The 14,484-nt window shown below is 47.8% G+C and overlaps 1 protein-coding gene across 1 annotated transcript in view; it reads right to left on the reverse strand.

Annotated features, from left to right (window-relative positions):
* The window catches only part of LOC148431349 (uncharacterized), a 64,726-nt gene extending 50,471 nt beyond the window's left edge, over nucleotides 1-14,255 (reverse strand). The window contains exons 1-3 of the mRNA XM_088466076.1: nucleotides 14,113-14,255; nucleotides 11,562-11,679; nucleotides 9,273-9,323 (exon numbers count right to left, since the gene is read on the reverse strand). Coding sequence (XP_088322202.1) covers nucleotides 9,273-9,323; nucleotides 11,562-11,679; nucleotides 14,113-14,255 — 312 coding nt within the window. The remainder of the gene's footprint in view (nucleotides 1-9,272; nucleotides 9,324-11,561; nucleotides 11,680-14,112) is intronic.
* Between the last annotated feature and the right edge of the window lie 229 nt (nucleotides 14,256-14,484).

Consider the following 14,484-nt stretch of genomic DNA (forward strand, 5'->3'; position numbering starts at 1 on the left):
GGTGAGGGGGATGGCTGTGTATAATATACACCTGGGGTGAGGGGGATGGCTGTGTATATTATACACCTGGGGTGAGGGGGATGGCTGTGTATATTATACACCTGGGGTGAGGGGGATGGCTGTGTATATTATACACCTGGGGTGAGGGGGATGGCTGTGTGTATAATATACACCTGGGGTGATGGGGATGGCTGTGTATAATATACACCTGGGGTGAGGGGATGGCTGTGTATAATATACACCTGGGGTGAGGGGGATGGCTGTGTGTATAATATACACCTGGGGTGAGGGGGATGGCTGTGTGTATAATATACACCTGGGGTGAGGGGGATGGCTGTGTGCATAATATACACCTGGGGTGAGGGGGATGGCTGTGTGCATAATATACACCTGGGGTGAGGGGGATGGCTGTGTATAATATACACCTGGGGTGCGGGGGGTGGCTGTATGTATAATATACACCTGGGGTGAGTGGGATGGCTGTATGTATAATATACACCAGGGGTGAGGGGGATGGCTGTATATATACACCTGGGATGAGGGGGATGGCTGTGTATAATATACACCTGGGGTGAAGGGGATGGCTGTGTATAATATACTCCTGGGGTGAGGGGGATGGCTGTATATATAATATACACCTGGGGAAGGGGATGGCTGTGTATAATATACTCCTGGGGTGAGGGGGATGGCTGTATATATAATATACACCTGGGGTGAGGGGGATGGCTGTGTATAATATATACCTGGGGTGAGGGGGATGGCTGTGTATAATATATACCTGGGGTGAGGGGATGGCTGTATGTTTAATATACACCTGGGGTGAGGGGGATGGCTGTGTATATTATACACCTGGGGTGAGGGGGATGGCTGTGTATATTATACACCTGGGGTGAGGGGGATGGCTGTGTGTATAATATACACCTGGGGTGAGGGGGATGGCTGTGTATATTATACACCTGGGGTGAGGGGGATGGCTGTGTATATTATACACCTGGGGTGAGGGGGATGGCAGTGTATATTATACACCTGGGGTGAGGGGGATGGCTGTATGTATAATACACCTGGGGTGAGGGGGATGGCTGTGTGTATAATGGATAACACCTGGGGTGAGGGGGATGGCTGTGTATAATATACACCTGGGGTGAGGGGGATGGCTGTGTGTATAATATACACCTGGGGTGAGGGGGATGGCTGTTGTATAATATACACCTGGGGTGAGGGGGATGGCTGTGTGCATAATATACACCTGGGGTGAGGGGGATGGCTGTGTGCATAATATACACCTGGGGTGAGGGTGATGGCTGTGTGCATAATATACACCTGGGTTGAGGTGGATGGCTGTGTATAATATACACCTGGGGTGAGGGGGGTGGCTGTATGTATAATATACACCTGGGGTGAGTGGGATGGCTGTGTGTATAATATACACCTGGGGTGAGGGGGATGGCTGTTATAATATACACCTGGGGTGAGGGGGATGGCTGTTTATAATATACACCTGGGGTGAGGGAGATGGCTGTGTATATTATACACCTGGGTAAGGGGGATGGTTGTGTATAATATACACCTGGGGTGAGGGGGAATGGCTGTGTATAATATACACCTGGTGTGAGGGGATGGCTGTATGTATAATATACAACTGGGGTGAGGGGGATGGCTGTGTATATTATACACCTGGGGTGAGGGGGATAGGCTGTGTGTATAATATACACCTGGGGTTGAGGGGGATGGCTGTGTATATTATACACCTGGGGTGAGGGGGATGGCTGTGTATAATGATATACACCTGGGGTGAGGGGGATGGGCTGTGTGTATAATATACACCTGGGGTGAGGGGGATGGCTGTGTATAATATACACCTGGGGTGAGGGGATGGCTGTGTATAATATACACCTGGGGTGAGGGGGATGGCTGTGTGTATAATATACACCTGGGGTGAGGGGGATGGCTGTGTGTATAATATACACCTGGGGTGAGGGTGATGGCTGTGTGCATAATATACACCTGGGGTGAGGGTGATGGCTGTGTGCATAATATACACCTGGGGTGCGGGGGGTGGCTGTATGTATAATATACACCTGGGGTGAGTGGGATGGCTGTATGTATAATATACACCAGGGGTGAGGGGGATGGCTGTATGTATAATATACACCAGGGGTGAGGGGGATGGCTGTGTATAATATACACCTGGGGTGAGGGAGATGGCTGTTGTTTAATATACACCTGGGGTGAGGGGGAATGGCTGTATGTTTAATATACACCTGGGGTGAGGGGAATGGCTGTATATATAATATACACCTGGGGTGAGGGGGATGGCTGTATTGTATAATATACACCTGGGGTGAGGGGGATGGCTGTGTATAATATACACCTGGGGTGCGGGGGGTGGCTGTAGTATAATATACACCTGGGGTGAGTGGGATGGCTGTATGTATAATATACACCAGGGGTGAGGGGATGGCTGTATATATACACCTGGGATGAGGGGGATGGCTGTGTATAATATACACCTGGGGTGAGGGGGATGGCCTATGTTAATATACACTCTGGGGTGAGGGGAATGGCTGTATATATAATATACACCTGGGGTGAGGGGGATGGCCTGTATTATAATATACACCTGGGGTGCGGGGGATGGCTGTGTATAATATACACCTGGGGTGAGGGGGTATGGCTGTTGTATAATATACACCTGGAGTGAGGGGGATGGCTGTGTATATTATACACCTGGGGTGAGGGGGATGGCTGTGTATAATATACACCTGGGGTGAGGGGGATGGCTGTATGTATAATATGCACCTGGGGGTGAGGGGGAATGGCTGTGTATATATATACACCTGGGGTGAGGGGGATGTCTGTGTTAATACACTGGGTGAGGGGATGGCTGTGTATAATATACACCTGGGGTGAGGGGGATGGCTGTGTATAATATACACCTGGGGTGAGGGGGATGGCTGTGTATAATATACACCTGGGAGTGAGGGGGATTGCTGTGTATAATATACACCTGGGTGAGGGGGATGGCTGTGTATAATATACACCTGGGGTGAGGGGGATGGCTGTATGTATAATATACACCTTGGGCTGAGGGGATGGCTGTGTATAATATACACCTGGGGTGAGGGAGATGGCTGTGTATAATATACACCTGGGGTGAGGGGATGGCTGTGTGTATAATATACACCTGGGTGAGGGGGATGGCTGTGTATATATACACCTGGGGTGAGGGGGATGGCTGTATGTATAATATACACCTGAGGTGAGGGGGATGGTTGTGTGTATAATATACACCTGGGGTGAGGGGGATGCTGTGTATAATATACACCTGGGGTGAGGGGATGGCTGTGTATAATATACACCTGGGGTGAGGGGGATGGCTGTGTGTATAGTATACACCTGGGGTCGAGGGTGATGGCTGTGTGCATAATATACACCTGGGTGAGGGGGGATGGCTCTGTATAATATACACCTGGGGTGAGGGGGATGGCTGTGTGTATAATATACACCTGGGGTGAGGGGGATGGCTGTTGGTATAATATATTACCTGGGGTGAGGGGGATGGCTGTGTATAATATATACCTGGGGTGAGGGGGATGGCTGTGTATAATATACATCTGGGGTGAGGGGGATGGCTGTATGTATATATAATATACACCTGGGGTGAGGGAGATGGCTGTCGTATATTATACAGCTGGGGTGAGGGGATGGCTGTGTATATTATACACCTGGGTGAGGGTGATGTCTGTGTATAATATACACCTGGGGTGAGGGGGATGGCTGTGTATAATATATACCTGGGGTGAGGGGGATGGCTGTGTATAATATACACCTGGGGTGAGGGGGGATGGCTGTGTATAATATAAACCTGGGGTGAGGGAGATGGCTGTGTATATTATACACCTGGGTAAGCGGGATGGTTGTGTATAATATACACCTGGGGTGAGGGGGGATGGCTGTGTATAATTACACCTGGGGTGAGGGGGATGGCTGTGTATATTATACACCTGGGTGAGGGGGATGCTGTGTGTATAATATACACCTGGGGTGAGGGGGATGGCTGTGTATATTATACACCTGGGGTGAGGGGATGGCTGTGTATATTATACACCTGGGGTGAGGGGGATGGCAGTGTATATTATACACCTGGGGTTGAGGGGGATGGCTGTATGTATAATATACACCTGGGGTGAGGGGATGGCTGTGTGTATAATATACACCTGGGGTGAGGGGGATGGCTGTGTATAATATACACCTGGGGTGAGGGGATGGCTGTGTATAATATACACCTGGGGTGAGGGGGATGGTCTGTGTGTGTATAATATACACCTGGGGTGAGGGGGATGGCTGTGTGCATAATATACACCTGGGTGAGGTGATGCTGTGTGCATAATATACACCTGGGTTGAGGGGGATGGCTGTTATAATATACACCTGGGGTGAGGGGGGTGGCTGTATGTATAATATACACCTCCTGGGGTGAGTAGGATGGCTGTGTGTATAATATACACCTGGGGTGAGGGGGATGGCTGTTTATAATATACACCTGGGGTGAGGGGGATGGCTGTTTATAATATACACCTGGGGTGAGGGTGATGGCTGTGTATATTATACACCTGGGGTAAGGGGGATGGTTGTGTATAATATACACCTGGGGTGAGGGGGAGGCTGTGTATAATATCACCTGGGGTGAGTGGGATGGCTTTGTATAATATATACCTGGGGTGAGTGGGATGGCTGTGTAAAATTTATACCTGGGGTGAGGGGGATAGCTGTGTGTATAATATACACCTGGGGTGAGGGTGATGGCTGTGTGTATAATATACACCTGGGGTGAGGGGGATGGCTGTTTATAATATACACCTGGGGTGAGGGGGATGGCTGTTTATAATATACACCTGGGGTGAGGGGGATGGCTGTGTATAATATACACCTGGGGTGAGGGAGATGGCTGTGTATATTATACACCTGGGGTTAGGGGGATGGTTGTGTATAATATACACCTGGGGTGAGGGGGATGGCTGTATGTGTAATATACACCTGGGGTGAGAGGGATGGCTGTGTATAATATACACCTGGGGTGAGGGGGATGGCTGTGTATATTATACACCTGGGGTGAGGGGGATGGCTGTGTGTATAATATACACCTGGGGTGAGGGGGATGGCTGTGTATATTATACACCTGGGGTGAGGGGGATGGCTGTGTATATTATACACCTGGGGTGAGGGGGATGGCTGTGTATATTATACACCTGGGGTGAGGGGGATGGCTGTGTGTATAATATACACCTGGCGTGAGGGGGATGGCTGTGTATAATATACACCTGGGGTGAGGGGGATGGCTGTGTGTATAATATACCCCTGGGGTGAGGGGGATGGCTGTGTGTATAATATACACCTGGGGTGAGGGTGATGGCTGTGTGCATAATATACACCTGGGGTGAGGGTGATGGCTGTGTGCATAATATACACCTGGGGTGAGGGGGATGGCTGTGTATAATATACACCTGGGGTGAGGGGGGTGGCTGTATGTATAATATACACCTGGGGTGAGTGGGATGGCTGTATGTATAATATACACCAGGGGTGAGGGGGGATGGCTGTATATATACACCTGGGATGAGGGGGATGGCTGTGTATAATATACACCTGGGGTGAGGGGGATGGCTATGTATAATATACACCTGGGGTGAGGTTGATGGCTTTATGTATATATATTATACACCTGGGGTGAGGGGGATGGCTGTGTATAATATACACCTGGGGTGAGGGGAATGGCTGTGTATAATATACACCTGGTGTGAGGGGGATGGCTGTATGTATAATATACACCTAGGGTGAAGGGGATGGCTGTGTATAATATACACCTTGGGTGAAGGGGATGGCTGTGTATAATATAGACCTGGGGTGAGGGGGATGGCTGTGTATAATATACACCTGGGGTGAGGGGGATGGCTGTGTATAATATACACCTGGGGTGAGAGGGGATGGCTGTGTATAATATACACCTGGGGTGAGGGGGATGGCTGTGTATATAATATACACCTGGGGTGAGGGGGATGGCTGTGTATAATATACACCTGGGGTGAGGGGGATGGCTGTGTATAATATACACCTGGGGTGAGGGGGATGGCTGTGTATAATATACACCTGGGGTGAGGGGGATGGCTGTGTATAATATACACCTGGGGTGAGGGGGATGGCTGTGTGTATAATATACACCTGGGGGTGAAGGGAGATGGCTGTGTATAATATACACCTGGGGTGAGGGGGATGCTGTGTATAATATACACCTGGGGTGAGGGGGATGCTGTTTATAATATACACCTGGGGTGAGGGGGATGGCTGTATATAATATACACCTGGGGTGAGGGGGATGGCTGTATATAATATACACCTGGGGTGAGGGGGAGGCTGTGTATAATATACACCTGGGGTGAGGGGGATGGCTGTATGTATAATATATACCTGGGGTGAGGGGGATGGCTGTATGTATAATATATACCTGGTGTGAGGGGGATGGCTGTATGTATAATATACACCTGGGGTGAGGGGGATGGCTGTGTATAATATACACCTGGGGTGAGGGGGATGGCTGTGTATAATATACACCTGGGGTGAGGGGGATGGCTGTGTATAATATACACCTGGGGTGAGGGGGATGGCTGTATGTATATATATTATACACCTGGGGTGAGGGGGATGGCTGTATGTATATATAATTATACACCTGGGGTGAGGGGGATGGCTGTATGTATATATATTATACACCTGGGGTGAGGGAGATGGCTGTGTATAATATACACCTGGGGTGAGGGAGATGGCTGTGTATAATATACACCTGGGGTGAGGGGATGGCTGTGTATAATATACACCTGGGGTGAGGGGGATGGCTGTGTATAATATTCACCTGGGGTGAGGGGGATGGCTGTGTATAATATACACCTGGGGTGATGGGGATGGCTGTGTATAATATACACCTTGGGTGAAGGGGATGGCTGTGTATAATATACACATGGGTGAGAGGGGATGGCTGTGTATATAATATACACCTGGGGTGAGGGGGATGGCTGTGTATAATATACACCTGGGGTGAGGGGGGGATGGCTGTATGTTTAATATACACCTGGGGTGAGGGGGATGGCTGTGTATAATATACACCTGGGGTGAGGGAAGTGGCTGTGTATAATATACACCTGGGGTGAGGGAGATGGCTGTGTATATTATACACCTGGGGTAAGGGGGATGGCTGTGTATAATATACACCTAGGGTGAGGGGGATGGCTGTGTATAATATACACCTGGGGTGAGGGGGATGGCTGTGTATAATATACACCTGGGGTGAGGGGGATGGCTGTGTATAATATACACCTGGGGTGATGGGGATGGCTGTGTATAATATACACCTGGGGTGAGGGGGATGGCTGTGTATAATATACACCTGGGGTGAGGGGGATGGTTGTGTATAATATACACCTGGGGTGAGGGGGATGGCTGTATGTGTAATATACACCTGGGGTGAGGGGGATGGCTGTGTGTATAATATACACCTGGGGTGAGGGAGATGGCTGTGTATAATATACACCTGGGGTGAGGGAGATGGCTGTGTATAATATACACCTGGGGTGAGGGCGATGGCTGTGTATAATATACACCTGGGGTGAGGGGGATGGCTGTGTATAATGTACACCTGGGGTGAGGGGGATGGCTGTATGTATAATGTACACCTGGGGTGAGGGGGATGGCTGTTTGTATAATGTACACCTGGGGTGAGGGAGATGGCTGTGTATAATATACACCTGGGGTGAGGGAGATGGCTGTGTATAATATACACCTGGGGTGAGGGGGATGGCTTTATGTATAATATACACCTGGGGTGAGGGGGGTGGCTGTGTATAATATACACCTGGGGTGAGGGGGATGGCTGTATGTATAATGTACACCTGGGGTGAGGGGGATGGCTGTATGTATAATGTACACCTGGGGTGAGGGGGATGGCTGTGTGTATAATATACACCTGGGGTGAGGGAGATGGCTGTGTATAATATACACCTGGGGTGAGGGGGATGGCTGTGTATAATATACACCTGGGGTGAGGGGGATGGCTGTGTATAATATACACCTGGGGTGAGGGGGATGGCTGTGTATAATATACACCTGGGGTGAGGGGGATGGCTGTGTATAATATACACCTGGGGTGAGGGAGATGGCTGTGTATAATGTACACCTGGGGTGAGGGGGATGGCTGTGTATAATATACACCTGGGGTGAGGGGGATGGCTGTATGTATAATATTTTCCTGGGGTGAGGGGGATGGCTGTGTATAATATACACCTGGGGTGAGGGGGATGGCTGTATGTATAATATACACCTGGGGTGACGGGATGGCTGTATGTATAATATACACCTGGGGTGAGGGGGATGGCTGTGTATAATATACACCTGGGGTGAAGGGGATGGCTGTGTATAATATACACCTAGGGTGAAGGGGATGGCTGTGTATAATATACACCTAGGGTGAGGGGGATGGCTGTGTATAATATACACCTGGGGTGAGGGGGATGGCTGTATATAATATACACCTGGTGTGAAGGGGATGGCTGTGTGTGTAATATACACCTGGGGTGAGGGGGATGGCTGTGTATAATATACACCTGGGGTGAGGGGGATGGCTGTGTGTATAATATACACCTGGGGTGAGGGGGATCGCTGTGTGTATAATATACACCTGGGGTGAGGGGGATGGCTGTGTGTATAATATACTCCTGGGGTGAGGGGGATGGCTGTGTATAATATACACCTAGGGTGAGGGGGATGGCTGTGTATAATATACACCTGGGGTGAGGGGGATGGCTGTGTATAATATACACCTGGGGTGAGGGGGATGGCTGTGTATAATATACACCTGGGATGAGGGGGATGGCTTTGTATAATATACACCTGGGATGAGGGGGATGGTTGTGTATAATATACACCTGGGGTGAGGGAGATGGCTGTGTATAATATACACCTGGGGTGAGGGAGATGGCTGTGTATAATATACACCTGGGGTGAAGGGTATGGCTATATATATTATTACATGTGGGCGATGCTGTGAACACCTATACCTGATATATTAATGTTTGTTGGTAGTGTATGAGCTGGCAGCAGTAATTGCTTGGATCGGCTTTGGTGAGTATCTCCTGGGACAATCCGTATTCCTGGGCAGAGCCCACCATGCCCGGCTATATCTTCATGGTACAGTATAACAGTCACAGATTTGCTGGTGGACGCACCTGGTTTGTTAGCTGCTCTGCTCTCTCCTCCATCTGCAGAGATCTTCTCTCCTGCCCGGGCGACAATGAGGTTATATAGAGAGAAATAAATCTATGTCACATTTACCATCACTGTGTTCTCCAGGATATTACCCTCTCCCATGGGAACAGCAGGAGACTCAGGGCAGGTAATTCTACGCTATCCCCCAGCCCTCCTCAGTCTATACGTGTGAGGAGCTGAAGGGAAGGGTGAGCCCCCCTACCATGACCACAAGAAAACACTGCTAAGTCTGATAGAAGGGTTCATTTGCCTTGGACATCAGTGAGGGGGTATAATGACATTTACTTTGTTAATTAGCAATGGGGTGAGGGTGTCCAAAGCTGACTGTAAGTCATGTTTACATAACTACACAAAGCTCATCATGGATGACCGTGCCTCAAGCCAAGCTCTGACTGACTGCCCAAACTTGTCCTCGTAGAATGAGCCTCAATAACAGAAGAGGCTGCTGAGTTATGAGCTTAAAACTAATTTCATCAGCATCTCTTGTCATTGGAAGCCTGATGTCCTAACCTTGGACCTCCAAACTCTAGAAACAAGGAATTTGGTGTCTTAGTTGTTTATGCTTTTTCAAATTGTTCTATTTTAAAGGCCCTAAGAACATTCATCTTACTCCACAACTCTAGCTCTGGTCCAAGAACTTTGCTGGTGCAATGAGATGATTATGGAGAAGCTATGACAATTCTCTAGGGACTGACGTTACAATTTGGTTGCAGGGGCACTATCCTCTTGGATGTCCTCGAAGCATGGACTGTACAGGAAAAGGAGATGGCTGACTTCAGAGGATATCCCTTTAGTCAAATTCTGTCCTGTTACTGAAATGCTGGGTCCGATAGGGCTTCTGGAACTAGTGCTAGATCTCAGGAGGATCTCATGGAGCCACTCATCCTTTGTTTGTTGTTAATATTTTACATATAGCATTACATTTATCTGATAATGAGAAGACCCCTAACTCAGGTGAGACAGGTGAGGTGGTCTGACCGAAGTGTCCGTCACCTGGGTAGGCGAGTAAGGAAACAACCAGCTGCTGGGCCGATAATCTGAATTAGAGTCACCTCGGCTTGTTCCTCTCTAATCTTCTTGAGACCACTGATTGTGAGCGGGAAACACACACATTAATGGGAAATTTCACAGGATGGCCTCATAGATCTGGGAACCATCCTAGTGGCTGTCTCAATGGATTCTGACACCATACACCTCGGTGGATCTCTGGAAAGCTAACAGGGCAAGGTACAGTACATTTCCTTGTGTTCTCTGAATGGACCATTGACTCCCAAGAAGTCTGATCCTCCCTGAATACATGAAAGATCGGTGTTTCTCCTCTATCATACACCCTTACTGAGGTTGCTGCAGTATATACATGAACATACCGTATATTCCCAAAATATTTGTGTCTTTGTAAAAGGAAATGTGTCTGAGTTGGATCAGGGACCAGCAAACAGGTTCTGTTGTTGCCACCACCTCGCCCACTAGATGACAGGAGTCAGTAGGATATTGTATGAACTTCTCATTTACCATTACCATTGGGGTCTAGCATTACTCCCCCAAATCTCATGGTGGACGAAGACAAGTTTTGGACCAGTTTTATCAGGAAATCTTTGCAGAGCTATTTGGGCTTCTAAGACCCCAGGAAATCTTGTGAGAGTCCAGCATAACCCAGACCATGCTAAATGCTGGTCTTCCCAGGCACCCCTCCCCCTATTTTCGGGACAGAGACCTAATCCTGCCAGAGGCCTGCACTTTGTAAAGTGCTGTGTAATCTGCGGTCACTATATTAATAAAGGATAATTATGTTCATGGCCTGTGGCACCCATTTTCTTGAAGCACTCCTTAGATAATGGGACCCCGCGTAATGACGCGTCACACTCAGGGCTTCATATAGTCGCAACAGTCACATTCAAATTATCCCCCCGACTGTCCTCATTTAGGCAGGTCAGGCCCGATTTGGGAGGACTGCCCTGAGTCCCGACATCCCGCCAGATGGCACGTTTGTCCCTACTTCCAGGGTAGATGGGTGAGCTGGCGTCACCATGGCGAGAGAGTGGAGCACGTACATGAGGCAGGGGGCCTTCGGTGTGTGTGCGGCAATTCAAGGGGGTTTTTGGGAGGGGAGATGGAGTTGGTCTAATGCTTCAGTAGCGCGTGGCAGGCCCCGGGGACATAACACGTCGCTCATCATGACGTATCTGCGGCTTTTTGTGATTACCCCGGGACAGTGCTGATAGATATTTACAGGTGGATATAGATCATACCAGCTCCGCCTTCTGCTGCTGCGCAGTATAGACCGCCTCCTTACTCTGCTCCACCACCAGCTTCAGGTTATCCGTCTCCTTCAACAGGTCCTTGAGCTGCGTGTTCTCTCTCTGCAAGCTGGACAGACGGGGGTTATACCGTAGGTAGAGAAGTCCTTCCTTATGTAGTGAATATTTAATGTACACGTGCGCCAGGCAGGTTCGATATATTATGTCTCCATTCATCATGTCGCCATGGTCTTTATGTCGACATGGCAATAATATGTTTATAATGTTCCTGATTGAAAATAATTATGCTATAAACAGCGCTCATTAAAGTGCAAAACAGTCAGCGCCCCTGAACCAGCACAAAATAAATTACAGTAATCACCGCAAGGATTCTTCAATATAAGTCCTACAAAACTGGAATCCCCCCCCCCCCCCCGTCATATAAGCGAGGGTTACAGCTTGTTCCTCTTACTCCTCCTCAGTAAATCTGTAATAACCTGTGTGAACAGCGCCATAGGTGGAAAGATGACATACAGAATAAAGAGAACAGTGCAGAGACTTCTGACAGGTATAAATATGTAATAATACATTGTACTTACAACCTACTGACGTTTATATAAACATAATAAATATCCCCAGGGGCAAATCAGGAACCGATGGCTGAGCCCTGGAAGTTCAAGTGATGGTAGTAGAACTGGTAAGACGTCCGTTCCGGTTATCCAAATGTACTATAGCTTAATGTGTTTACAGAACGAGAGCGCTGCTTATTGCATCATTATTTTCAATCTGCATTTTTTTTATTATTTATTTTTATTGTGCACTATCCTAATTATTCTTTGTTTGAAATTTTGATGTTCAAGTTTGATGTTTAATGTTGACATTGACCATATTAACATTCAGCATGTCCACACTGATTTCATGTCGACATGGTCGGAAACGTGACACTGGGGCTGATTCAGCTTGGATCGCAGTGTCTAATGCGCACGCTATCGGTCAATTGTTACATACTGCGCATGCCCGAACTCGCCGTTGCGAATGTACGAACACCACGGACTTCACGCAGGGCATTAGCAGAATTGATTGACAGGCAGAGAGCGTTTGGGGTGGTGACGGGGGGGTGGTGGGGTGGTCGGGGAAACGCAAGCGTGCTTGTGCGTTTGAACGCCGTTGCATGGGTGTGATAAATTAGCCTGAGCTTTCCATGTGACCCGGAAAGTTAACAATTTGTGAGTAAGATCTGACCTGCCGCAATGCTGGGTGTGGGTTTCATGTCCTCCGATGTGTCCGATGTTTGGCCTGGTTTGGGCGGTGTAATGAATGTGAGCGCAGGCAGAGGGCGTGTGTATGTTAGCCGTGCGACGGCATTGCGAATGCAGCATTTGCATATATTCGCCTAAGACCTGCCTACAGAATTGCGCACAAGCTAGCAACTGCGATCCGAGCTGGGTCAGGCTCATTGTCTTTCTCATGTCAGTCTATCTCTAATCCTAAAGCTCACCCTATCCCTAATCTTAATAATAACCATAAACCTTATTCTAACGGTGGCCCTAACCGTATATATAGCAGTAACCCTAACGATAACTCTACTGCTAACTGTAAAGTTAGTGCGTAACCCTAATGATAATCCTAACCGTAATCCTCTACCCCTAACCGAAACCCTAAATCGATCATAAAGGTAACCTTACCCCTAGCTTTAACCCTAATGTTAACAATAAACCTATTGGTGATCCTAACACTAACCCTAATGATAATCCTAACGGTAACCCTACCCCTAACAGTAACGTTAGTACATAACCTTAGCCTTAATGATATCTCTAACGGTAAAAGTAATGGTAACTCTAAGCCTAATGCAAATGTAGACATTTTGACAATATCAACATTTTGTAGGTGTCAACAAGTATGATATCGACATTGTCACTTTCTACATTCTGATGTCTACATTTTCAATGTCGGCTTCATGACTGTAGTGTTCCTGCTAGGTTGCTTTAGCAGCGCACCACACCCTGCCCTTATCTATCTATCTATCTATCTATCTATCTATCTATCTATCTATCTTTCTATCTCATATCTATCTATCTATCTATCTATCTCATATCTATCTATCTATCTCATATCTATCTATCTATCTCATATCTATCTATCTATCTATCCCATATCTATATCATATCTATCTATCTATCTATCTATCTATCTATCTCATATCTATCTATCTATCTATCTTATATCTATCTCATATCTATCTATCTATCTCATATCTATCTATCTATCTCATATCTATCCCATATCTATCTATCTCATATCTATCTATCTATCTTATATCTATCTATCTATCCCATATCTATCTATCTCATATCTATCTATCTATCTATCTATCTCATATCTATCGATCGATCTATCTATCTATCTCATATCTATCTATCTATCTATCCCATATCTATCTATCTATCCCATATCTATCTATCTATTGTGCCACAGGGGGAGGGTCCCTGATAACGCCATCTTTCCCTAATCATTATAGACTCTCCTCCTTGCCCAGCACCTGATAGGTGTCTCCTGCGCTCACCTGTTATTCTGCTCTCGCTCTGATGCCACTTCCTCCAGCAGTCTCTGCACTGCCAGATCCGCTCCCTCCAGGGCATCATACAGGTCGGTGGTCTCTTGCCTCAGCCTTTGGCACCTCTCCTCTAGTGCCAGGTGGTCTGTCATCCCTCTGTGCAGGAGAAAAAGTGTGTGCTGAGACAGATCAGGGCTACACTGTATGCAGGAACGGAGCTGAGCGTGTGCTGAGACAGATCAGTGCTACACTGTATACAGGAACGGAGCTGAGCGTGTGCTGAGACAGATCGGTGCTACACTGTATGCAGGAACGGAGCTGAGCGTGTGCTGAGACAAATCAGGGCTACACTGTATGCAGGAACGGAGCTGAGCGTGTGCT

The sequence above is a fragment of the Taudactylus pleione genome, unplaced genomic scaffold (genome assembly GCF_031769625.1).
Source record: "Taudactylus pleione unplaced genomic scaffold, aTauple2 ptg002403l, whole genome shotgun sequence".
NCBI classification, from domain to species: domain Eukaryota; kingdom Metazoa; phylum Chordata; class Amphibia; order Anura; family Myobatrachidae; genus Taudactylus; species Taudactylus pleione.